Source organism: Cheilinus undulatus, linkage group 8 (assembly GCF_018320785.1).
Source record: "Cheilinus undulatus linkage group 8, ASM1832078v1, whole genome shotgun sequence".
Taxonomy (NCBI): Eukaryota; Metazoa; Chordata; class Actinopteri; order Labriformes; family Labridae; genus Cheilinus; species Cheilinus undulatus.
The window spans coordinates 54,018,770-54,045,566 of NC_054872.1; the positions used below are offsets into that span (position 1 = coordinate 54,018,770).

General features: G+C 41.2%; 1 protein-coding gene across 1 annotated transcript; it reads left to right on the top strand.

The window, feature by feature from the left end:
- Positions 1 to 26,797, top strand: LOC121513412 (metaxin-1-like). Its single transcript, XM_041793157.1, has 8 exons — positions 1 to 144; positions 12,166 to 12,235; positions 12,325 to 12,404; positions 18,519 to 18,611; positions 18,702 to 18,884; positions 24,126 to 24,202; positions 24,291 to 24,448; positions 26,181 to 26,797. Exons 1-8 carry the CDS (start codon positions 64 to 66, stop codon positions 26,405 to 26,407), a joined length of 969 nt encoding a protein of 322 aa, XP_041649091.1. The 5' UTR covers positions 1 to 63; the 3' UTR covers positions 26,408 to 26,797.

Here is a 26,797-nt window from a genome sequence, read left to right on the forward strand (position 1 = left end):
GGTTGTCAACGGCAACCGTCAGCGGTCCTTTTCCTGTGTGAGAGGTCACATTTCCGGTTAAAGATGGCGGCGCCCGATGAGTTGTTTTGCTGGGAAGGAGACTGGGGTTTACCGTCCGTCAGCACCGACTGCCTGGTGGTTCTGGTGAGTGTTTGTCACAGCGGGCTGGACCGGGCTTGTCCCGGTCTGTCGGTCCGATTCAGTCACGCAAGCGCGGGGGCTAATTAGCGCACTGGCACGGCTAACTGCTGCTAGTTAGCATGCTAATGCTAACGGCTCAATGAGCTGACCGTTGACTGAGCGCGTGCGGACGGTGAGCGTCGGTAGAGAGAGATCCCGGTCACACCGCAGTCATCGGTTCATCCGGTTACAGATCAATAATGGGATCTTTGTAGGGACTGGAAACGGTGACACCGCTAAATGTCAAACTCATGACGACACTGTGACGTCACAGGCGGTATGGAAACGTCAACGGAGTTTCAGCAGGTAATCAGAGCGACCAGGTGTGTATGTGGAGGCGCGTAGGACTGTCTGAGTGCTGACTCTGCTCAGGTTCACGCTGCTGACATGAACGAACACATCCGAGCCACCAGAGACTCAGCTCAACAGGCACGAACTACCGCGAGAGCTGGACCTGCAGGGGGCTGACCAGCAGGGGGAGCTCTCTGGGACCCGGTCACACCTGGGGTCCAGGTTTAAGTACAGCCCTGATATCCAAACACTGAACCTGAAGAACAACCACTCAGAGCTACAGACATCTTTACCTCTTTGATTGTGTCTTAGTCTCTTATTCTTAAAAATGTAAAGCCATGAAAAAAAAATAGATTTAAAGTGGGTAAATAAATGTCTAAAATGGGTAAAAATGGCAAAAAGTGGTGAAATGGGATTTTAAAAGTGGGAAAAAATGGGCGTCACAAACAGTGAAATGTGGTTAAAATAGGCATCAACGATAGACAACAGTTGACAAAAACGTGTAAACGGTGTGTTGAAATGTGATAAAATTGATGGGAAAAAAGTCATAAAACTGGTTAAGATCAGGTAAAACTCGTGTAAAGAGGCAAAAGTGAGTGAAAAGTGGCAAAAAGTGGTCCAAATTGTGCAAAAATTGATGAAAAGTTGTCAATGATGGTGGAAAAATTGGTTTGGAAAAGCGGTTAAAAAGTGGCACCGTCCTTTAACAGTTGGACACTTTTTAATAGTTATGAAAAATACTGATAAAACATTTATGCTTATATTTTCATTAAAAGGCTAAAATATACAGTTTGATATTATAATTTAAAAAATGTTCTCTATTTTACCAAGGCATCTGACGACCCACCTCTCAGGGTCTCACGACCCCCACAGGGGTCCTGACCCCAGCGTTGAGAACCACTGCCTTAGAGGGTGATGAGGCCATTTTGTGGCTTATTTTACTTTAGTTAATCTGATCTAATGTGACTTGGATAGATCAGAATGAACAGATCAGAGAATCAGACTGACCGTACCTCTGACAGGAATTTACGTAGTTCTGGTTCCTCCATGCCCTCCTCAGGGAAAACCAGGATCTCACTGTCAAAGTTTGATGGAGGCAGACCCCCTAAAATAAAGCGCGTTAATGTACCGAGCTTTAAGATAAACCTCTTACCATTGGTCCAACCATTAACTGGTTTGAAGACGGTCTTCCAGGTCCAGGTCCAGGGTCTAGGGCTGAGAGAGATTCTGCAGCTCCTGCTCCATCCTTCCCTCACTCGTGAATGAGACCCAGAGATACTTGAACTCCTCCACTTGGGGCAGAGACTCTCTGACCCGGAGTGGGTAGTCCACCCTTTTCTGGCCTCAGACTTAGAGGTGCTAATCCTCATCCCAACCGCTTCACACTCGGCTGCAAACCGTCCCAGAGCGAGCGGGAGGTCAGTGGAGGTCAGGTCAATATTGGGGTTAAAAATCTCAGATTACTTTCACCAATCATTCAGCCCTAGAAGCTACATATGGTAATGATGTCATGCATAATAATAGTCCCTGGAGTAGCATAAACGTGTGGTGAAGCCAAAGCATCTTTAGATTTAATGTTCTCAGTGTAATAGACGATGCAGACAGGAAAATGTTCCTTAACAGACACACTGGTGTTTCTGATCGTGGACTAAATTCCTGCAGAAATGTCCCGATGTCTTTAGGTGCTGAACACTCCTGATAAGTACCTGCATTTATTCATACATGCGGATAACAATTAATGATGAATTCACATGTGAAATATCCAGGATTGTTGGTTCACCACTAGAGGGCAGCAGATCTCCACTAACAGTATCTGACTGACTGATGGAGCTGTTCGCCACTAGAGGGCAGCAGATCTCCACTAACAGTGTCTGACTGACTGATGGAGCTGTTCGCCACTAGAGGGCAGCAGATCTCCACTAACAGTGTCTGACTGACTGATGGAGCTGTTCGCCACTAGAGGGCAGCAGATCTCCACTAACAGTGTCTGACTGACTGATGGAGCTGTTCGCCACTAGAGGGCAGCAGATCTCCACTAACAGTGTCTGACTGACTGATGGAGCTGTTCACACCAAACACAGGAAGACTAACACTACAGACCAGTGGTACTCAGCCTTATTCTACCAAAGAACCACATTGTCTAGAAGAAATGTCAGCGAGAGCCACAATCCAAACCCGAAATGTAAGATAGATAATAGATCAGTTAATCTGTAGTTGAAATGAAATAAAACAGTGAATTAGTGGGTATTTGTTTTATATATCTCTGACATCAGGCTAAAACCTTGTATGTCAATTTTTCATGATTTTAATTTGTTTTTATAAATCATATTTATATCATTTTATAAATTACAGACTTTTCATTCCCTGAAAAGTGGTCATTTTGGAGATACCAGTCTTTGGCCCAACACCAGCGTTGTCAAAGTCCACCTGGCCTAAAGATTTCTAAGATATCTTTACTGATGACAGTGTTTACCTTCATAGAGGTTTTTAGTTAAAGTTTTTTTTTTTTCAAGGAAGCCTTAAAAGAGCCGCAACTGGTCACTAAAGAGCCACATGCAGCTCGCGAGCCGCGGGTTGAGTATCACTGCTGTAGACCAAACACTATAGGGTTTAAAATCTTTTATCTTTATCATTAAAAGTATTTTAAAGCAGTGGAACTGTGAAAATCCTCTGATTTTCAGTCACACCGTAACTGAGAGAGCTGGTCTACACTGCAGGGCTGGAGAGTAACTGATCCCATTTACTCACATTACTGTAACTGAGTCGTGGTTTCAGCTACCGGTGCCTTTTTCAGGACGTTTTAGAATCAGAACTTTTACTTTTACTGAAGGTTTAACCAGAGAGGCCGGTCCTCCAGCAGTGACCTTCTGTGGCTAACCCTCCTTCAATCTGCTTTTCACATTCAGTGCATCCTTAATGAACATTTATACCAGTGTTACTCAACCACAGAAACAAAATGTTGAAATACCTTCCCAAGAGCCACAATCTAAGACGGGAAAAGAGGCAGAAACGGCTTACAAAAAAAAAGAAAACCCAAGTTTGACCCTATGAAAATAGGTTAAAGGGGGCAAAAATGATCAAAAAGCAGCTAAAAGGGGTGAAAAGGAGTGAAAATGGGGAGAAAAAGTGGAAAATAGTCAGAAAGTGGCAAAACATGGGTAAGAAGTTACAAAAAACTAAGTTAGGGTGGCAAAAAATGGTCCAAAAGTAGCAAAAACATGAGTGAAAAGGGACTAAAATGGGCAAAAAGCAGTCAAGACTGGCAAAAATGGGCAAAAAAAAATAGAAAGCTAGAAGTATTTAATGGCAAAAGGCAGCTTAAATGAGTGAAAAATGGCAAAAACTGGTGAAAAGGGGCAAATAATGGCAAAAAGAAAAAGCAAAAATTGGGAAAAAATGAAGCAAGTGGTATTTAATTGCAAAAGGCAGCTTAGATGAGGGAAAAGTGACAAACATGGCTTTAAGTAGCAATAAAAATAAGTTTAGAGGCAGAAATGGTCAAAAAACAGCAAAAATGGATGAAAAGTGGTGAAAACAGGGAGAAAAAGAGTCAGAAAGTAGCAAAAATAGGGGAGAAGTTACAAAAAAAAGAGTGACAGGTGGCAAAAAATGGTCCAAAAGTGGCAAAAACAAGGCAGCAAAGAGGGAAAATTGACTTAAATGGGCAAAAAGCAGTCAAGGCTGGCAAAAAAGGGGAAAAAATAGTAAACAAGTGGTATTTAACAGCAAATGGATGCTTAAATGGGCAGAATATGGTTTAAAGAGCAACAATGGGTTAAAAGTGGCAAAAAGGGTGTTGTCACAATACCAACATTTTGGTATCGATACGGTACCAACATGTATTTCGATACTTTTCCAAATAAAAAGAGAACACAAAAAATGTCATAATTGACTTTATTTGGTGTAGAAATCTTAGAACTCTAACTGTGCATCAGTAAATACAAACAAAAATTAAGGGACCACTTCAAATTTATCATAAATCAGCATGTCTACATGTACGGCAAAAAGTTTAAAATCACTGTGAGAATATAGATATAATATTTCTATATATTTGAATGAATTTGAAACTCAAGGATTTTAATTGAAAACACAGTGAACATTAGTGACTAAGCCTTTTCTTTACATATACTCATTCTTTCATGTCTTGGGGACAAAAAAGGGAAAAAAGTAACATCCTGTGTTTTGAAGATACGTACATAAAGACAAAAAACGTCCGTGTGTTTTTGGCAGTGACAGATACTCCAGGGCGCTCCCTGTTCATGTTTCTGTGTTTGCCATCATTGAACGCTTCTTCTTTCTCTCTGTCGCTCTCTCTGCTCTGTAGTCTGTCTCCAAACGAACGTGTTCGGGCAGGCGCAGTTACAGGCAGCGTGACGTGAGACAAGCACCACCTTCTGATAACATGGCATTTCTAATCAGCTCCAACGCTTTCCTGGCTCACTCTGGTCATCATGAAGATATCTGCTGAAAGCTATTATTTTTCATGAACCAGTCAGGCTTCTACAGCCTTGGATTTCTCATGGATTATCACATGAGGCGCAGCGCTTCCTGCATTAAAACGCAGCTGGAGAATGGGAGACTTTTCAAAAAGGTTGTTTCTATTTCCCTTTATCATGTGTCTGCTCCTTGGAAATGACTGTATATTCTGTCTTTTAGTTTTCACCCTTAAATCTCAGTCTAAACTCTGCCGTCTCCTCCATCAGCTGTTCAGCCGGATGGCAGCTGATGGAGGAGACTGGACTTTTTTAGGCGGAAGTTTTCGTGTTAAATCATTAAAAAGATTGATGTTTGTCTAATATTTCCAAGAAGCAGAGAGATGTGAAACATTGAAATAGAAACATTGTTTAGAAAAGGTTCTCCTTCTCTTTATTTGGCTGCGCTCATAAGTAGGAAGTGCTGCCCTTTACAGGATAATCCATGAGAAATTCCCGGCTGGAGGAGCAGAATATGTCAGAACATTGATTATTCTCAGAGGACATCTTTGTTATAGAAAGACTGAGCTACAAAAGCAACGTGATGACTTCAGCTTGACGCACCAGAGGCAAAACAACAGCCACGCAGCTCGTCTGCTGGCGATTGGACCCTGGTCTGCTGGCGATGGGACCCTGGTCTGCTGGCGTTGGGACCCTGGTCTGCTGGCGTTGGGACCCTGGTCTGCTGGCGTTGGGACCCTGGTCTGCTGGCGATGGGACCCGGGTCTGCTGGCGTTGGGACCCGGGTCTGCTGGCGATTGGACCCTGGTCTGCTGGCGATGGGACCCGGGTCTGCTGGCGTTGGGACCCGGGTCTGCTGGCGTTGGGACCCTGGTCTGCTGGCGATGGGACCCGGGTCTGCTGGCGTTGGGACCCTGGTCTGCTGGCGTTGGGACCCTGGTCTGCTGGCGTTGGGAAAGGACTCACTTGCCGATTGTTAGCAGGTTTACCCGTGTTTAATAAACCCGCTTTTACGCGCTAATTTTAGTGGGAAAGCGGTATGATGATGGTTTGACAGACTCCTCGTTTATCCAGATCGACGTAGAAAATGGTCCAACTATAATTGTAGGAGTGATTGATCGACCTCCAGATTCAGATCCTAACAGCTTCTTAAATAAGTTGGGTGAACTTTTTATCTGTCTAAATAAAATGAAGAAAAATGGTTTAATTCTCTGAGATTTCAACATTAATCTAGCCAAAGAAAACAGAATAAAAAACGATTTCCTACGTCGTCTCTTTCCCCACTATAAACTCCTTTACTAGAGCGGAGGTTCTCAGCCTTTTTTCAGTCGTGTTCCCCTGTGAAGTATTTTTCCAGCCAAGCAGCCCCTAAACAGCACAGAGCTGTTTGGCCAAAAAGAAAGCCATGAGAGGGCGCTGTGGCAGCCTCTGGTTTATCAGACTTTGTAAATGATAAACAATTTTAAATGACAGATGTTTTTTCAAACATTTTAAATGTTTAAAATGCTTGACTAAATTCATGGCACAGCCTCTCATCTGTAAATGTGGGAATTCAAACTAATGCAGTGAAAACAGTGAGTGGAAAGGCTTTAAACCATTTAAACCCAGAGGTGTGCAAAACTCTGCTCAGCTGCAGCCGTCTCTCTGGAACTGTTTGGGAATAAAAACAGAGAGCTAGAAAGAATTAAAAACCTGTAAAAATGAACTAATTCTAAAAAACAGCTGAGTGCCCCTTTTTGAGATCTTAGTAAAGATCTCTTCTCAAACTGAAATCAGGAACTTAGTTACAGATCAGCATTTATTCACTAAAAAAATCGATCATGAACCTTTTTATGATGCGATGCTCCAGTGTGGGTCAAACCATTCTGCCATGGGGGAGACTCAGGAGGTTTTAGGGTCGTTAAATTTAATTACTTGACAAAATATAAACTTCACTTCATAAACTTAGGGTCCTTACACTGGGGGCGCAAAGTTTTCGTTGAAATTATTCACACTAAATATTTACTTTACCTGTAGTGAGTCAGTGAAGGCTTCCACACCTGCAGCATCATTTCGCAGCGCGACATTGCTGCAGATATCTTTTCAAAGTTTTGCTCCAATGCGCACACACGGTGGTGGTGCCGATTTTTAAGGCAGACAGAGGAACAAAGACATCCTCCTCCCCAACTCCACCTGATAGTTGTCCTCTCCTCACGTCTGTCTGTATCAGCGCTTGTGTTTTCGCCTCACGTAGCCTGGTAGAGAGGGAGACAGGCAGCAGGCAGCCCGACACGTCCACATGAGCGCAGATATGCTACTCACACAGCTGGAGCTGTTTCTGAACTACCGGGACTTTATTCCAATGAAGTATTTACCAACAGTCTCCTCTGACCTCAGACATAAATGCTCTGGATCAACCAGCTCACTGAAATGACCCCCCTGACCAGACTGGAACACAAACAGGTGAGCCAGTCTGTGCGCTGTGGAGAGAGTTAACTCCTCTCACAGCGACCCTCAGCTGTGCCCTCCCATATCACTCTTATTGATCATATTTGACATATCAGTCCCTCCTCTTACAACCGTGGCTGGCAGTGAATGAAACCGTGAAACTAAACGGCACTGACGTCCTGGCTGTGCGTAAAAGTGCCGCGTTGCGCACGCAGTGAAGGACGGGAGGGAGAAACCTTTTATCTTCCGCTCAGATAAATATCAGTGTTTATCAGAGGACAGAGAAACCGCAGACGCTCTCAGCACAATGTGATTTTAGATCGTAGTAATATACTCGCGACATCGTGTCGCTCCTGACGTGCATAAAAAGGCGCTATTTTTCTGAAATAGCCAGAATATATTTTAAAATCTCAAGTACCCCCTGGAGTGCCTTCACGTACCCCCATTTTAGAACCACTGTACTAGAGAACCAGAATCCTGTAAATCCATCATGGAGAAGATCAACAAATACTCAGAATGCTCATTTTGATTGGGGGGTTACTCTGTCAGATATTACAGACCTATAGCTGACTTTTTCTGATCTTAGTGAATCACCTCTAAAGATCAAAACAAAAGCATTGACTGAAAAACTTTCTTTAATGTGAAAACCTTAAAGCAAAAACGTGGGAGACTGTGTACCATTGCAACACTCCAGATAAAGCTTCTAATGCATTAATTCAAGAAATCACTGAAAGCATAAACACCACAATACCTGAGAGAGTAAATACAAGGGAGAAATGGCTACCAAGGGTATCCTGAAAGCCACTAAAAAGAAAAACAGACTTTATAAGCTTTATATTCAAACTAATGAAAACAAAGACAGAAACATCAAATACAAAAATAAATTAACACATTTGATATGAATAAGCAGACGAAACTGTTATTCAGAGGATGTAAAGGCTTCTCGTGGCGACCAAAGGCGATGCTGGAAAGTACTGAATCCTGTTCTTGGCCGGGGTTAGAAAACCGCCGTCCTTCCTGACACCAAATGCAAACATAACCATGAAGATCTCGCCAACAGCTTTAACATTATTTCAATTCCATAGGAGAAACTCTTTCAGAGCCCACCAGGGGGAGCTACTTACCAACAACATCTGAAAGCTAACTACTCAGATTCTCTCTTCCTTACTGATAAAGCTGCTTAAAATGCTCATGGGTATGAAAAGCTCTTGTACAGAAGGTGTGGATGGTATATGTGGTGAAATAGTAAAATTCATTGCTCGTGAAATAGTGGACCCACTTGTTAACTGTATAAATCTCTCCTTATTTCATGGAGCACTACCTAAAAAATTAAGATTGCAAAGATTATCCCAGTATTCAAATCTGGGGACAAAAACAGCATGGACCCATATCCATACTGCCCACTTTCTCCAAGATTTTTGAGAGAGTTGTGTATGATCGACTAAGTGGCTACGTAGACAAACTACATATCCTCGTCCCATCTCAACATGGCTTCAGGAGGAAGAGCACAACCTGTATGGCAATTCTTGATCTCATCGAGAAAATCAGTGACGCTCTTGATAAAGGCGAGTGTGGAGTCGGCATCTTCCTTGATTTATCATTGACTTTAAATTCCTGCTGGGAAAACTTGAGCATTATGGTGTCAGAGGCATTGCCCTCAGCTGGTTCAGGGTTAGGGTTAGGCCCAGACATTTGGAATGAGATGGACAGCACTATAAAACAGCCGTTATCATTAAATATATTTAAAAAACAATTAAAACAGGAAATATTAATACATTACGCTCAATCATAAACCCCAATGGCTGAATAACGAATAACGCTGAATAATGTTTCATATTTTGACATTTGAAACCTGATTTTGATGTTAACCTCGAATTTAGACTGTAAAAAATCATGGTTTCAGTTTTCTATCTCATATTTGACCTTTTAAAAACATTATTTTGACTTTAAATGTCATGTTTTTACCTTTTAAATGTGTAAGTTTGACCTTTTATCTCAGATTTTGAGTTTTTAACTTGGACCCTGTTAGACCCTCAGGTTAGACCCAGGTTCAGAATCTGGACCCTGCTGGGACTGAGTCTGACACCCCTGCTCTGGTGTTTCCATGTGGCCCTGAGAGAGGACTGACAGGATGCTCTCCTCCAGCCTGCAGACTGCACTCAGGGCCCCAGAGCCGGTTTGGGGGATTAGCCCTGATTGAATGTGTTTGTGTTGGACTGAGATCTGAGCAGCAGTGCACTCTGGGTAATGATGATGAGTAGGTTTTCCCAAACACTAGGCGACCCTGAACCTGCCGCAGAGATGAAACCTCTCACAGCAACACGGCAGATCAGCCCACAGGGTGGAGACCCGGGCCAGGTCTTGGGTTTGAGTGGGTCCAGGTCTACATCAGCATCTAGAGACAGTAACGATCATTTACTCCATTTTTACAGCCCAGTGGATGGTGGAGCTGGTGAGGAGTGAGGGATTAGTCTTTCACAGCTCTGTACCTGGGACAGCCATAATCCTGGTTCACCTGCAGGGACGCACCTTTGTTCAGAGATCCAGCAGCTGTCCCTGCATGTCCACAGCTCGCTGTTTACCCACAACACAGATGTCTGCCTGTGTTTATGTGGAACAAACGTCTTCATCCTGACTTCACGGCTGCAGGTTAACAGGAAACTCTCTCTGCTGTAAAAGCTGAATGAAGCTTTTAGTTTTTATTTCAGGAGAACTGAGTCACCTCACACGGCGAGTAAAACCAGAGGCCCTATTTTTAGAGGAAAAACCCGACTCAGTGTTAGAAAAGTTATTTTTGGTTTAGCAGGGGCCCAGAAACCGAGTTACCAGACCCGAGAGTCTGAGAACATGAGGACGGAGAGATACTGCAGCGTTTACACTTTCTTTATATGTTCACTGTATTTCAGTCACTCTGAAGCAGTGGTGCTCAACCTGGGGCTCTTTGTCATCTTAATTTTAAATATTAGTCCCACAGAAAACTTAAAGGGAAAATGTTTTGCCCTTTTTCACAATTTTTTGCCTCTTTTTGCCCATTAGAGCTACCTTTTGCCATTATATACCTGATCCTTATTTTTTGCCCACTATTGACACTTCTTTTTGCAACTTTTGTTCCAATTTTTGCCACTTCTATCTAATTTTCTCCATTTTTTTTACAGTTTTATTCAGCTGTTTACAATTTTTTGCATCTTTTCTCACCTTTTTGCCCATTAAAGCTGCCTCTTGCAATTTAATGCCATTAATTTCCCATTTTGACACTCTTTGATGCTTTTTGCCCATTTTTCCCACCTTTATTCTGATTTTTGCCCATTTCGGTCACTTTTCACTCGTTTTTCTCCCCATTTTAGCCCCTTTTCACACATTTTTGCTGCTTTTTGACTGTTTCTGCCACCTATCTTATTTTTATTGCTACTTCAAGCCATTTTTCGCCATTTTTCACCACTAAGAATGTGGCTCTTGCAGAGGTATTTTTCAACAGTTTGGCTCTTTGGTTGAGTAACAGCGATCTAAACATACAACTCAGTAATACTGATCAACACACAGATATTAGTGAAAGGACACAGTGCTCTATCAAATAACATTAATGAAGGGTGAGCCACAATAGGTCACTGCTGAAGGTCAGACTGTTCTCAGAGGCTGGATCAGAGATATTTAAGGAGGGTAAGCCACAGAAGGTCAAAGGTAAAAGGTCAGGCTGTTCTCAGAGGCTGGATCAGAGATATTTAAGGAGGGTAAGCCACAGAAGGTCAAAGGTAAAAGGTCAGACTGTTCTCAGAGGCTGGATCAGAGATATTTAAGGAGGGTAAGCCACAGAAGGTCAAAGGTAAAAGGTCAGGCTGGATCAGAGATATTTAAGGAGGGTGAGCCACAGAAGGTCAAAGGTAAAAGGTCTGACTGTTCTCAGAGGCTGGATCAGAGATATTTAAGGAGGGTAAGCCACAGAAGGTCAAAGGTAAAAGGTCAGACTGTTCTCAGAGGCTGGATCAGAGATATTTAAGGAGGGTAAGCCACAGAAGGTCAAAGGTAAAAGGTCAGGCTGGATCAGAGATATTTAAGGAGGGTGAGCCACAGAAGGTCAAAGGTAAAAGGTCTGACTGTTCTCAGAGGCTGGATCAGAGATATTTAAGGAGGGTAAGCCACAGAAGGTCAAAGGTAAAAGGTCAGGCTGTTCTCAGAGGCTGGATCAGAGATATTTAAGGAGGGTAAGCCACAGAAGGTCAAAGGTAAAAGGTCAGACTGTTCTCAGAGGCTGGATCAGAGATATTTAAGGAGGGTAAGCCACAGAAGGTCACTGCTGAAGGTCAGGCTGTTCTCAGAGGCTGGATCAGAGATATTTAAGGAGGGTAAGCCACAGAAGGTCAAAGGTAAAAGGTCTGACTGTTCTCAGAGGCTGTATCAGAGATATTTAAGGAGGGTAAGCCACAGAAGGTCAAAGGTAAAAGGTCAGGCTGGATCAGAGATATTTAAGGAGGGTGAGCCACAGAAGGTCAAAGGTAAAAGGTCAGGCTGTTCTCAGAGGCTGGATCAGAGATATTTAAGGAGGGTGAGCCACAGAAGGTCAAAGGTGAAAGGTCAGGCTGTTCTCAGAGGCTGGATCAGAGATATTTAAGGAGGGTGAGCCACAGAAGGTCAAAGGTGAAAGGTCAGGCTGTTCTCAGAGGCTGGATCAGAGATATTTAAGGAGGGTGAGCCACAGAAGGTCAAAGGTGAAAGTTCAGGCTGTTCTCAGAGGCTGGATCAGAGATATTTAAGGAGGTGAGGTGGACCACACCTGTCCTGTTCCTGGTGTAATCAGTGTTTGATGTGTGTTTTTTTTTGCCCTTCTCTCTGTCTGCAGGCGTACGCTCAGTTCGCAGGAGCTCCTCTCAAACTGCGGAAGATCTCGAACCCCTGGAGGAGTCCGAGTGGTGAGTGGTCCCCCGTTCTTCTTCAGGTTCTTTGGAGTATCGGCGTTGAGTTGATGATGTTCACGTTGTTTGTTTCTGCGTTAATTAAGGAACACTTCCTGCTCTGAGGACCAATCAAAAGGAGACTCTGTCCAGGCCCTCTGACATCATCATCCACCTCAGAAAACAGGTACTTCCAGGGTGGTCCTAGACTACACTTCTAGACCTGCTTTAAGGGGACACTGGAGATGGAGGGTAGGGATGAAAGTTAGAAACGGCACTGAGCCTGTCTGAATACAAAACAGCAAAGGTAGAAACAGTGGAGTATTTCTGATCTGATCTCATCGTAGAGATTAGAAAAATATTAAAATATGATCTGATCTATGTCATGACAGATCTAAACTAAGTAAAAGGATCTCTATGTGTTTAATGACAGCTTGAACAGCCAGAGTCTCTGTCCTGAGCAGACTGTACATGGAGGCTTAGACTGAGACTGTCTGGAAACCCTCGTTAAGAGCAGGAAGCTGCAGCCTCAGACACATTCCTGCAGAGGTGATAATTCTCAGAAAGCTCAGCAGGATGAGGACATGTTAGCACAACGTTTCATCTGACTGGACTGAACACAGTGTACAGCACCACGGCTAGAGACCGCACTCACACCTGGACACACGCCGCGTTTATGCTAGCCGTAAATATTCATTATGGCCGTGTGGATCTTCATCTATGCATACTATGCATTAGTGAAGTCTCCTGTAACCGTCTGCTGTTCAGCTGACGGTGGTTTTTAACACATGCCATGAGCTGAATAGATGCATTCATATTTTAGTCCAGTGTTACTCAACCAAAGAGCCAAACTGTTGAAAAATACATTTGCAAGAGCCACAATCTAAGTGGTGGAAAGTGGCAATTAAAAAAGGGTTGAAGGTGGCCAAAATGGTCAAAAAGCAGCAAACACTGGGAGAAACATGGCAAAAATGGGTGGGAAGTGGCCAAATAATGAGTGAAAGTGGCAAAAATGGGCTAAAAGCAGTAAAAATGGAATTAAAGTAGCAAAAATTTGCAAATAAGGGCAATGGAAATGTGCCGACAACAACAGAATAGAATTAAATTAGACAATGTAAGCCTGCTGTGTAAGTGTGGAATTCAAACTGATTAATGTCACTTGCTATGGATAATTTTTGAGGTTAAAGCTGACTTTTTTAAGGTTTTCTGGAGTTATGATATTTCAGATTAATACGTAACAGAGCCACACGTTGAGTATCACTGCTTTAATGTAAAACGCTGATGTTCTACCAACAGAATAAACCTTGTGGGCTGAGAGAGTGAGGAATGATGAGCCGTTCATGAACGAGTCTGTTCTACTAAACGACTCTTTAATGATGAGCCATTCATGAACCAGTCTATTTTACTAAACGACTCTTAAATGATGAGCCGTTCATGAACCAGTCTGTTTTACTAAACGACTCTTTAATGATGAGCCGTTCATGAACCAGTCTGTTTTACTAAACGACTCTTTAATGATGAGCCGTTCATGAACCAGTCTGTTTTACTAAACGACTCTTTAATGATGAGCTGTTCATGAACAAGTCTGTTCAACTACACGACTCTTTAATGATGAGCTGTTCATGAACCAGTCTGTTTTTCTAAACGACTCTTTAATGATGAGCCGTTCATGAACCAGTCTGTTTTACTAAAAGACTCTTTAATGATGAGCCGTTCATGAACCAGTCTGTTTTACTAAAAGACTCTTTAATGATGAGCCGTTCATGAACCAGTCTGTTTTACTAAAAGACTCTTTAATGATGAGCCGTTCATGAACCAGTCTGTTTTACTAAAAGACTCTTTAATGATGAGCCGTTCATGAACCAGTCTGTTTTACTAAACGACTCTTTAATGATGAGCCGTTCATGAACCAGTCTGTTTTACTAAACGACTCCTTAATGATGAGCCGTTCATGAACCAGTCTGTTTTACTGAACGACTCCTTAATGATGAGCCGTTCATGAACCAGTCTGTTTTACTGAACGACTCTTTAATGATGAGCCGTTCATGAACCAGTCTGTTTTACTAAACGACTCTTTAATGATGAGCCGTTCATGAACCAGTCTGTTTTACGAAAAAGACTCTTTAATGATGAGCCGTTCATGAACCAGTCTGTTTTACTGAACGACTCTTTAATGATGAGCTGTTCATGAACCAGTCTGTTCAACTACACGACTCTTTAATGATGAGCTGTTCATGAACCAGTCTGTTTTTCTAAACGACTCTTTAATGATGAGCCGTTCATGAACCAGTCTGTTTTACTAAAAGACTCTTTAATGATGAGCCGTTCATGAACCAGTCTGTTTTACTAAAAGACTCTTTAATGATGAGCCGTTCATGAACCAGTCTGTTTTACTAAACGACTCTTAATGATGAGCCGTTCATGAACCAGTCTGTTTTAATAAAAGACTCTTTAATGATGAGCCTTTCATGAACCAGTCTTTTTTACTAAACGACTCTTTAATGATGAGCCGTTCATGAACCAGTCTGTTTTACTAAACGACTCTTTAATGATGAGCCGTTCATGAACCAGTCTGTTTTACTAAAAGACTCTTTAATGATGAGCCGTTCATGAACCAGTCTGTTTTACTGAACGACTCTTTAATGATGAGCCGTTCATGAACCAGTCTGTTTTACTAAACGACTCTTTAATGATGAGCCGTTCATGAACCAGTCTGTTTTACTAAAAGACTCTTTAATGATGAGCCGTTCATGAACCAGTCTGTTTTACTGAACGACTCCTTAATGATGAGCCGTTCATGAACCAGTCTGTTTTACTAAAAGACTCTTTAATGATGAGCCGTTCATGAACCAGTCTGTTTTACTAAACGACTCTTAATGATGAGCCTTTTTTGAAACAGTATGTTTTACTAAATGACTCTTTAATTATGAGCCGTTCATGAACCAGTCTGTTTTACTAAACGACTCTTTAATGATGAGCCGTTCATGAACCAGTCTGTTTTACTAAAAGACTCCTTAATGATGAGCCGTTCATGAACCAGTCTGTTTTACTAAACGACTCTTTAATGATGAGCCGTTCATGAACCAGTCTGTTTTACTAAAAGACTCCTTAATGATGAGCCGTTCATGAACCAGTCTGTTTTACTAAAAGACTCTTTAATGATGAGCCGTTCATGAACCAGTCTGTTTTACTAAACGACTCTTTAATGATGAGCCGTTCATGAACCAGTCTGTTTTACTAAAAGACTCTTTAATGATGAGCCGTTCATGAACCAGTCTGTTTTACTAAACGACTCTTTAATGATGAGCCGTTCATGAACCAGTCTGTTTTACTAAACGACTCTTTAATGATGAGCCGTTCATGAACCAGTCTGTTTTACTAAAAGACTCTTTAATGATGAGCCGTTCATGAACCAGTCTGTTTTACTAAAAGACTCTTTAATGATGAGCCGTTCATGAACCAGTCTGTTTTACTAAACGACTCCTTAATGATGAGCCGTTCATGAACCAGTCTGTTTTCCTAAACGACTCTTTTGCAGAGGTCTTTACACTCTGAGTTTGTTAATGTCACACACTCAGACCTTGCACACTGAGTCTGATGCGTTTTTATTTGCCTTCACTGCAAAAAGTTGTAGAATGCGGCTCATAGTTTGGTACTGCGGCTCTGTCAGACCTCTACAGTCCCTCTGATCCATCCTGGCTGAGAGCTTCATACAGCACACGCTCGTACGTCATAGCGCTGAGCCAAGATGGAAAGATGGAGAGCAACTTTATAATTCTCTGTTCTGACCTGTTAGCATTCATCTGTCATATTTCCATGGCTCATATCTACATAATACACTGGCAAACTGCGTTGTTTGAAGTCGGGTTTTAGTGTGTGAGAGAGAGAGAGAGAGGAGAGGTCAAGTGGGGGTGAGCAAGGGAGGAGGAAGCAGCAGACAGTTTTGAATCACAGTCACCATTTAAATGGCATGGACTGATGCAAAATTTCACATAAAAGTCAAACCTGTTTGGAAAAAAATATTTCGTTGTCTGAGCTCGATTTTATTTTAACCTTGAAAAATTTGGATGAAATATGAACAGACTCAGTGTGCAAAGGCCTTTAGACTTCACCTTCCTCATAACAGTCAGCACCGTGAGCTGAGGTCTGGGGGTTCAGGGAGTCCTCCTGGTAGATTCTCATGGACCTGAAGCAGCAGCACAGGTGTGAATCCTTGGTGTAGACGGGGTCAAAGTGACTCTGAAGTATCGCTCTGAGCCCTTCAGCTGCAAAATATTTTATAAAGTGTGTTCAGTATGAAGCCACCTGTTCCAGAGAGCACGCTCACAACACCTGTGCTGACTGGCGGCGTCTCACCTGAAAACTTCCTGGAGTGTTTACAGAACAGCTGGTCATGGTTGTCAGCTGGTTCAGCCCACCCTAGTCAGAGTCAGAGATGAAGAGTTAAAGGCAGAGAACATGAAAATAGAAATATGGAGACAGAGCTGATCCCTGGAGGGTAGTGACACCTGGACAGGTAGAGTTATAATAATAATAATAACTTTATTTGTAAAGCACCTTTAAACAACGTTTACAGAAGAGCAAAGCAACAAGACCACACTCTGTCATTTATATTGTGCTCTGATTGGCCCGTCATGAACATGACTGACAGAACGTTCATCCAATCACCTTCTGAGTTTTATTTTGAAAGGTTCTGTCTGTCCCAAATGTCGTCTATGGGCTGTTTCCCAGTTGGATGTGAAATTTGTGTGGAAGAGTTCATCCCTCTGACACACTGGAACAGCTGGAACACATTACCCAGCATGCTCGGCTCCTCCACGCTGCGGTAGGTTAGTCAGAAACCACGACGACGGGAGAGCTGCTGAAGAAGCTGAGACGAGACGACTCCTCTGCCGCATCTCTGCTCCTCCTCTTCTTCTTCTCTCCCTTCTCTCACCCTCCTCTTCTTCTCCTTCATCCTCTGGCATTCTAAGGAAACAGCTGTAGGGTTTTTATGTCCATGTAGGATTTCTTAGTCTAATTCTGGTCATGGAAAAAAGGCTGTAGCCAAATAGTTTTAGTTGATGAAATTAACACTGCTGCTGCCCTCACTGGACAAACAATTGATTTTTTTTCCATTATCATGGATTCTTTACATGCTATTAATTTGAAAAAACATCAATACTGGGTGGACTAGGCGATACGACATACAGTGATTAACAAATGTATCAGCCCACCTGTCATCTCTGTCTCAGAGTCCATCCAGCATCATGAAGTGCTTTAATGCGGACTCTTTCATTTTCAGTCAGCTCTCCATGTTTTACCATTTTGAACAGGAATGAGGAATTTCAAACTGAATTCACACAAATCTGAGCCGGCTCACTGGGCTTCTCTGAGAAGTCAGAAATGAATCAAGCATAACATTCAACCACTAAAACTCATTTTTCTGTTGAGGAATGACAGTAAATAACTATAATCTGACATATTAATCAGAAATATTAATGTGCTTTACTATTTTTTCAGTTTTTTTGTGAATCAGTAAACTTGAAAATTCATGGATAGCAATAATAATTCTATTTTAGCATTAAAAACATCATTTGGGTTAAAGAGCTTCTACATATTGGTGTATTAACCATTGCAGAAACATCAAAAATGATTTTGGTAATTACCAATGCTGTTAATTTAGGGCAGCTGTGGCAGAAACCTGACTGTGGTTAGGGTTAGGGTGGGCTGATACATTTGTTAAGCTCTGTATCACCAGACAAAATATCGTAATACTATGCTGTACCATTTTTTTTCTCCCACCCCTACTTCCTATGAACTAAAATGACTTCTATTTGAGTCTGACGGGGTTCTGCTTTTCTCAGATTTATGGCTCTACCAGTCTTTTAGACTCTGGAAAACCTTCCTGTTTCATGGCAAACACAATCAGCATGGCTAGGTTTGAATGAGTGACTGTAGGTTTTTAGGTTTTTAGACATTCAGGGTAGATGGTCTGGTCTGGTCTGGTACACATGTATTTGTGTTTTTTTTATCAGCAGAAATAATGAAGAGTAAAAACAACTAGTCTGTGTTGTACTACCACTGTGTTATTCTTCTTTGGGGTGCATACCCCCCCACACCTTTCCTTCAGTGTATGGAGCTACCACTATGTGATTAAACCCCATTATACAGGAAACAGGTCTGACCAAGCACAGGCAGGCGTGCTCCTTTTAAGAGCGTTTAGGACACTTCAGGGTTATTCCAGCTCCCTCTACCCAGTCTCTGTGGTGCATTTAAGTGTCTGCTCACTCAGTAGGATTTCTCCCTCTGTGTTTTTCAGAAGTATAACGCCGACTACGACCTGTCGGCCAAAGAGGGAGCAGACAGCCTGGCCTTCATCTCTCTGATGGAGGAGAAGCTCAAACCTGCCCTGGTGAAGGACCACACTCCCCCTCATCATCATCCCAGCCTTAGAACAGGATCTGAAAGCTTTCATGTGCTGACGCTGCCTTGTCTGCCACAGATCTACGCCTTCTGGGTGGAGCCTAAGAACTACGTGGACGTGACTCGCCGCTGGTACGCCGATCACATGCCGTTCCCTCTGAACTTCTTCCTGCCCGGGCGGATGCAGGGCGCTCAGCTGGAGAAACTCCGCCTGCTGCGAGGAGACGAGAGCCTGGAGGCCGGAGAGGAGCTGGAGAAGGAGGTGAGGGCGAGAAATCCTGAAATAGAAGTCCTGCCTAACCCTCGTGTTTGTGTTTGTAGCTGGCATCTGCTGTCAAAGACATTTTCTTTCCCAGTATTCATCTCTTTAAACCAGTCATATCAACATGTGGCTCTTTAATGTCTTATTTTGAATACTATTCCCCCAGAAAACCATAGAAAACGGAAACTTTGACCTCAGAGTTTAATCACAATAATCAGTTTGTTTCCCAGACTTACACAGAAGGCTTTAATTGTCAAACATATTTGACCCATTTTTGCCATATTTATCCCATTTTTGTAATTTTTCACTACTTTGGGCCACTTTTCACCCAATTTAGCTATCTTTGACATTAGAAACCACTTTTTTCACTTCTTTTTTGCCTATTTTTGCCACTTTTTCCCAATTTTTGCCCTTTTTTTCCACTTTTTACCCATTTAAGCCACCTTTTGTTCTTAGGTACCCATTTTTTTTCCCCGATTTTTGTCCCATTTTTGCCCCTTTTCACAATTTTTCACCACTTTTTGCCCATTTAGGCTACTTTTTGCCATTAAATACCACTTGTTTCCTCATTTTTGCATCTTCTTTTAGCCACCTTTATCCCATTTTTACCCTTTTTCACCATTTTGTGCCACTTTTCACCCAATTAAGCTACCTTTAACATTAGAAACCACTTTTTCCACTACTTTTTTGCCCATTTTTGCCACTTTCCCCCCATTTTTGCCCCTTTTCACCACTTTTCACCCATTTAAGCAGCCTTTTGCCATTAAAAACACCTTTCCCCTACTTTTTCCCCATTTTTGCCCCTTTTTTTAACCATCTTTTGCCCATTAAGCTACCTTTTGCCATAAGTTACCCCCCCCCCCCCTTTTTTTTTTTTTACCATTTTTTGGCCCAATTTTTGCCCCTTTTCCCCTTTTCCCAATTTTTCACCACTTTTTGCCTTTTTAAGCTAAATTTTTTTGGCCATTAAATACCTATTATTTCCTATTTCTCTGCCCTATTTTGCCACTAGACTGCTTTTTGCCCATTTTAGTGACTTTTCTCTCATTTTGTTGCCACTTTTGAACCATTTTTGCCATCTTTAACCTATTTTAATTGCTACTTCAAGCTGTTTTTGCCACTTTTCACCTCTTAGATTTCTGCTCTTTCAGAGGTATTTTTCAACTATTTGTCTCTCTGGTTGAGGAACGCTGATTTAAACGTTCTCTGTGAGCCAATAGAAACCTTTATGTCTCCATAGGCACTGATCATTTTTATTATCCTGATGTAGCGCTGTAGAACATTTACCCTGGTGTCACCATTCAGTCCAACACCAGTTAACCCATGACACCTAACCCTAACCCTAACCCGACTGTATTCGTTTGATTCTGAAACTTTAAATTATGTTATTTCATTCAAAGCTGTCTTTAATGATTTTTAAATGAGACTTTTGTTTTTTTTTTACTGAAAATGACGTCTCTCACAGCCCACACTCTGGCAAGCACTGATTTAACCAACTGAAATTCCCACACATGAGTAATCCTGATGTTATGAAGCAAACCTGGGTCATTGCCCCCCTGTTTGTTGAGTTGGTCATGGTGTTACAGGCTTCTTACAGTAGGTCGTAGGGTGGCCATACGTCCGGTTAAAGGGCGGACAGTCCGGTTTTTGAATACCTTGTCTGGCGTCCGGCACAGCCTCAATCCGGACGCTTATTTGTCCTCCTTTTTTGGACTTGCACCCGAACGTAACGCAGCACATCATCCAATGTGGTAACACGTTGGCATGATAAGCTGATATACTATTGGTTGAAAATGTAAACAAACGCCCATGTGCTAGCCACCACGTTAACAGAACATTAGCATGCTGAATAGACAGACCTCATTCAATCCAGAATGATCCAAAGAACGCTCTTTTATGGCTGAAAGCAGCAACGATGATGTATGTGTATTGACCTATAGCTAAGCCACGCCCCCTCCACTCACTCGGACAAACAATGAACTTTCAGTCACAGGCGCTGTGGCAGCTGTCACAGAAGGAGACATTTCACAGGAGGCCATTGATGATTTTTGGAGATCACAAATCCTCTAGAAATCACCAAAAGGGTCTAAACTTCACACTGGAGGGATATATTAATCATTTTATTGTCGAGAAGGTCGATAAAAAGCTTCAGTTACAAGCCAAAATTTACAGGTCCCAGTGCAAACGTGACAAACTCGTTGCCATCACAATCTCAGACCACAAGATAGAGGATCAGAATCAAAGAGCCACTGAAGTTCAGGTTTTAGGCTCAGAATATGAGAAAAATCTAACGGCCTTTTTACCATCTTTACCCAGTGTGTCTCTCCGTTTGCTTGGTGCTCCAGTATTTACACTGAATCATTCAGCATAACGTCTGCCAACCTTCGTTACGTCGGCTATTACAGATAAGTTAATGAAGCTAAGCTCCACAAGTTAACGTTAGTTTAACTAGAGCCCTTTGGACAACAGCTAACAATGATGAACGATCACCAAAGAACAAAAACTAGAACAAACAATGCCAACGAACTCCCAACAAACAACAGGACACAACGAACAACGCAGCTAGGAGCTAACGTTAGGCTAACTTTAGCTAATGTTAGAGATGTTAAAGATAACTTTATATTTCTTTACAGCAAAGTGACAATATGCTGCCTCAAATACGATGTTGGCTTACCTTAGAGCAGATGTTGTTAATTTTATCCATGTTGAGTTGATGTTGTGGTCTACTTTATCCAAAGAAGACACTTTTCTGGGTTTAGATGTGGCTTAGGAAAGGGTTAAAATACAAACCGTAGCCCAGCCTCTCAGGATACCTTGTGTTGGAGTCGCATGTACCCCACGAACACCGTTTGACCATTTTTATACTCAAAATAAAAAAAAAAAAAAAAAAAACCTCATAAAACTGGATGAAAACGGACTTTCTGCAATGCATTTCAATGGACGTCCAGGCAGCAGTTGTCTGAGTGTATGGAATGGCTATACGCACTGTGATTGGCTCATCGCGTTTGAGGGCGGGACATAGCCATAGGTCAGTTGCATTCTTTGTGGGTGTGATGTGGACGTCAGTACCAGAGGAAAGGGGGCTATCACTGACTAACATAAGTCCAGCAGACGAGCCGCGGGTTCAACATCACCTCAAGACGACAAAACATCCGCTGCAGAGCTTAAAGGCTATCGTGCAGTCAAGCATAGGTGGCGCTACAGATGAACCGTAGGGCGAACATTGAAATGTGCAGAGGGGTAGACCTTGATCAGACCTTGACCTTGTGAAATTTTAAGCCAATCAGATGTTTTATGTGAGAGTTACACCCACTTCCTGTGAAATGGCGAGATATAGAAATGCTGGGTATCGTCCCTAAATGAACCAGCTCAGTGTTCTGGACAATTATTGAGGCCTTTTACCAGAACCAGAGCTCTGCAGGGTCAGCACAGGTAGAGACCCATTTCTCTGACTTCCTGTTGCCAGTCAGGGGCGCTGTGGCGAGATGCTAGCATGTGGCGGGTTCAGTATGACGCTGTTGTCGTACTAGAACACAGAATAACGGACACAAGACATAAGACAGGTTCAAGTTATTTGGCACTAGGGCTGCAGTAATAGATTCTTTTTGCAGTCGAGTACTCTATCGATTCTTCTGGTGATTAATCGAGTCTAATAAGAAATATTGCATTTTTTAATCAGTCACTTTGGCTTTTTTTTTTTTTATCTGGGGTTCAGGGACAATAACTGCTTTTAAAGTCATAAAAATGTAATTTTTAAAAATATTTTTTATCTTTTAAACCTGATTTTTTTTTCTTGAAATTAGTCTCTTTTTTCCCAAGAGTGGTCCTAATGCACCGTCACAATAACGGATAGTTTGAAGATGGATCTTTAGTCAAGAACAAGTCTATATAGTAGGGATGGGAACAATTAATCGATGATCGATTAATTGGTCGTTAAGAATTTGGTCGATCACGGGGAATTTAGTCGATCTGATGTTGGCATTTAATAAAGAGACTAAACACGTCTTACTCTGAACAACAATATCTACCATCGTGACATTGTGAGTGGGTTTTAACCATTGAGAAACACACTCATTAGTTACCTGTTTTTGTTATATAGGGAAATGTTATACATATATATATATGTTTTTATACATACACAACGATTAATCAGTTAATTAATCGTTAGCATTACAGATGCTCGAGTTGGCAGGTTTCTTCCAAACGCCCATCCCTACTAAACAGCTCTGTTATGTTGGGGTTTTGTCAGTGAAAACAGTTTTAAATGATGTGTACTTTTTCCGGGTGGGTCAGAGGCGGGCTTAGCTTTCTTTGATGTGAGTAGGGGGGCCTGAGGAAAAAAGGAAGGGAACCTCTGCTCTAGTTCTAAGGTTGGGGCTCAGGCCCTAATAACTATGATTATATTTGCCACACTGGAGTGTTTCTACTACCTCCTCCTAGAACAAGTTCATCCTTGAACCAAAGTGGAAGCTTTCTTAAAGAATTTTGTTCACATGAATGGAGGGCCAGCCCAGAAACCCCCGGCCCCTACTGTGGAGAGGAACAACGACTTTACTGCAGCAGGGAACGTCACATGACCTCCATGAATCATGGAACTACACTGCCACTATGTTCTGAGTATTACCCTCCATGTTCTGTGTTCTTCTCTGGCGGCGTTTTTGGAAACACGCCGTCTCTAATCCTCCGCAGTGACATCAGCAGCTCCACATTTTTCCACCTTGAGCTCACTCTTCTTTCCATCGCTCTGGTCCTTGAAGCGGTCGGAACGTTTTCAGAGAGGAAAACTCTCCTCAGAGCTTCTCTGCTGGAAAGTCTGCAGCTTTATAACCGTTGACTGCAGAGGGAGGTCAGAGGTCGGGCGGCGTTCAGGGAGCACCGTTAAACATCCATTTGTTCCTGTCAGCAGGAAAACCTCTCCAACAGAGAGGGAAATCTTAGAGGTTTCAGACTCTGCTGGCTGTGATTTAGACGCCTTAAACTCTGATCAGACCAGCGAGACTTCCTCAGAGGTTTAAAGAACCACTACAGGCAGAAACACGGCTGAATGTAAAGGGACATTACAACACTTTTCATATGATAATGAGTTCTTACATTACCTCAGACATCTCCAACTGTTTTCAAAGCCAGAGAAATTCTTTTTCCCCTCCCTGTAATGCTTTAGTTTTCATTCGGCAGCCACCATGACAGAATAGGACTTTGGCCACGCCTCTAACCATCTCTGTCTCTGTGTTTGGGTTTCAGTTGTACCGTGATGCTGCAGAGTGTATGAACCTGCTGTCCCAGCGCCTCGGCTCACACAAGTTCTTCTTCGGGGACTCGTGAGTTCAAACATTGAACATTCTGATCGCCTTTACTTGAATCAAAGAAGTCAGTCAAATAAACGTGACTCTAACGTGTGACTCGCAGGCCTTCGTCTCTGGACGCCTACGTGTTCGGCCACTTGGCGCCCATCCTCAAGTCCAAGCTGCCCAGTGGGAAACTGCAGCAACACCTGAAATCTCTGGACAACCTGACCAACTTCTGCACCAACATCCTGCTGCTCTACTTCCCCAGAGACAGCCGAGGTGAGGAATCCCACAATGCATTGTTCAGATTCCATCACCATCATCCAGCTGTCGAAGCTTCACACTGGTACAAGAACGACCGGACCAATCAGCATCATATGAGGAGAAAGAGGCGGGAGCTCTGGGTGTGGTTTAGTTGGAGAGACTGAGAGCCTGACAACAATGGTGGCTGGAGCAGAGATTAGCGTGCATGTTACTGGGGTTCATGCTAATATGCTAACATGCTAATATGCTAATATGCTATGTTGTGATGAGAGAAAACATGGAGGGAAAACCTTAAAATATATATAAACAGGTCAGAGGCTGTGATTTCTGGTTCAAAAGTTACTCTGAATAACAATCAGTGTTCCTTCTAGTCATGACAACGTTGGTTTCAGAGGGCTGATGTGAACTAATAACGTAAAATATAAATGTAAAACATTAATTTAGTATAATAATGTAAATAGTATAGTGAATTAATAATATAAAATAATGATGTAAAATATTAATGTAAAATAATATTGTAAAATAATGATGTAAAATATTAATGTAAAATATTAATGTGAAATAATAATTAGAAATAGTAATGTAAAATATAAATGTAAAATATTAATGTAAAACAAAAAAGTAAAATATTAATGTATAATAATAATGTAATTATGATTGTTATATATAAATGTAAAATATTAATGTAAAATATTAATGTGAAATAATAATTAAAAAATAGTCATGTAAAATATAAATGTAAAATATTAATGTAAAACAAAAATGTAAAATATTAATGTATAATAATAATGTAAATATTATTGTAATATATAAATGTAAAATATTAATGTAAAATATTAATGTGAAATAATAATTAAAAATAGTAATGTAAAATATAAATGTAAAATATTAATGTAAAACAAAAATGTAAAATATTAATGTATAATAATAATGTAAATATTATTGTTATATATAAATGTAAAATATTAATGTAAAATATTAATGTCGAATATTAATTAAAATATAAATGTAAAACATGAATTTAAAATACTGATGTAAAATTTTAATGCCAAATAATAATGTCAATTAATAATGTAAAATATTAAAGTAAATATTATGTCAAACATTTTTATATGTATGTAAATATTGATATAAAATACGAATGTGCATATTAATGTGAAATATTTTTGTAAATATTAATGTTAAATTTTAATGTTAAAATTTTAATATAAAATATTAATGTTAATTTTAAATGTTAAATATTAATGTAAAATTTTAATTTTAAAATTCTAATTTCAAATTTTTAATCTAAAATATTTATGTAAAATTTTAATGTTACATTTTAATGTTACAATTTTAATGAAAAATTTTAATGTTATATTTTTATATTAAAATTTTTATGTAAAATATTAATGTAAACATTAATGTAAAACTATGTAAAATTTTAATTTAGAATATTAATTTAAATTTTTTATGGAAAATGTTAATGTAAATTTTTAATTTAAAATAATGTAATGTTAATGTAAAATTTTAATCTAAAATATTTATGTAAAATGATGCAGAGAAAGGAGAAAAACAAGCATGTTTTAAAAGAGCTTCATGACACAGGGAAAAGGACTTTTTAACTCCAAAACATTTAAACATAAAATTACTCTAAAAATCAAAACAAGCAAAAAAAGAAAATCATTAAGATGATATTTTCCTCCAATTTTCTTTGCTCCACGTTTATTCTACCTCTCTCGTCCTCCATGTTCGTCTCTTTTCTCAGAGAGCTCCAGTCAGAAGACGGCGTCCCAGCCTGAGAGCGGAGACTTCGACCATGTCCCCAACAAACGCAGGAAGCAGCTTCTGTCAGCGCTGGTGGCTCTGGGCGCCATGCTGAGCTACGCCCTGCTGACCGGCATTGTGTCCATCCAACACGTCCAGCAGGAGGCGCTGGAGGAACCGCCCGACCTGCAGGGCATGGGCTCGCCTGAGGAGGAGGAGGGAGACTGAGGAGGTGCATCATGGGACTTTATGGACAGAGGAGGAGATGTTCAGTTAGAATAATCAGTGATGTCTCACTCTGAGGAGTTTTTACGTCACCAAAGAGAGAGGAGATCCATCAAGAGGCTGAGAGAGGACGTGGTGAGAGTTGGACCTGCTTAAAGGATCATTCTGGATATTTCTGATTTGGACTTTTTTAACTGCTCACTGAAGAACAGACACATCGGCTTTTCCCTCTAAAATAACTGAACTGGACTTCTCACCACTGTTTATTTAGTTAAAGACATTTTCTGATCCCTAAATATCTGCACAGTGACTTGGTTTATGTTGATCTCTGTTTCTGCTAACGACACACAATCACGAATTTAACATCACCAAATAAACACAAAGATAAAAGAA

Coding starts and splice junctions, on each gene's coding strand:
- LOC121513412 (XM_041793157.1), top strand. CDS start 64: ATGGCGGCGCCCGATGAGTTGTTTTGCTGGGAAGGAGACTGGGGTTTA. Junction 12,236..12,324: donor CCCCTGGAGGAGTCCGAGTG/GTGAGTGGTCCC, acceptor GCGTTAATTAAG/GAACACTTCCTGCTCTGAGG. Junction 12,405..18,518: donor TCATCCACCTCAGAAAACAG/GTACTTCCAGGG, acceptor TGTGTTTTTCAG/AAGTATAACGCCGACTACGA.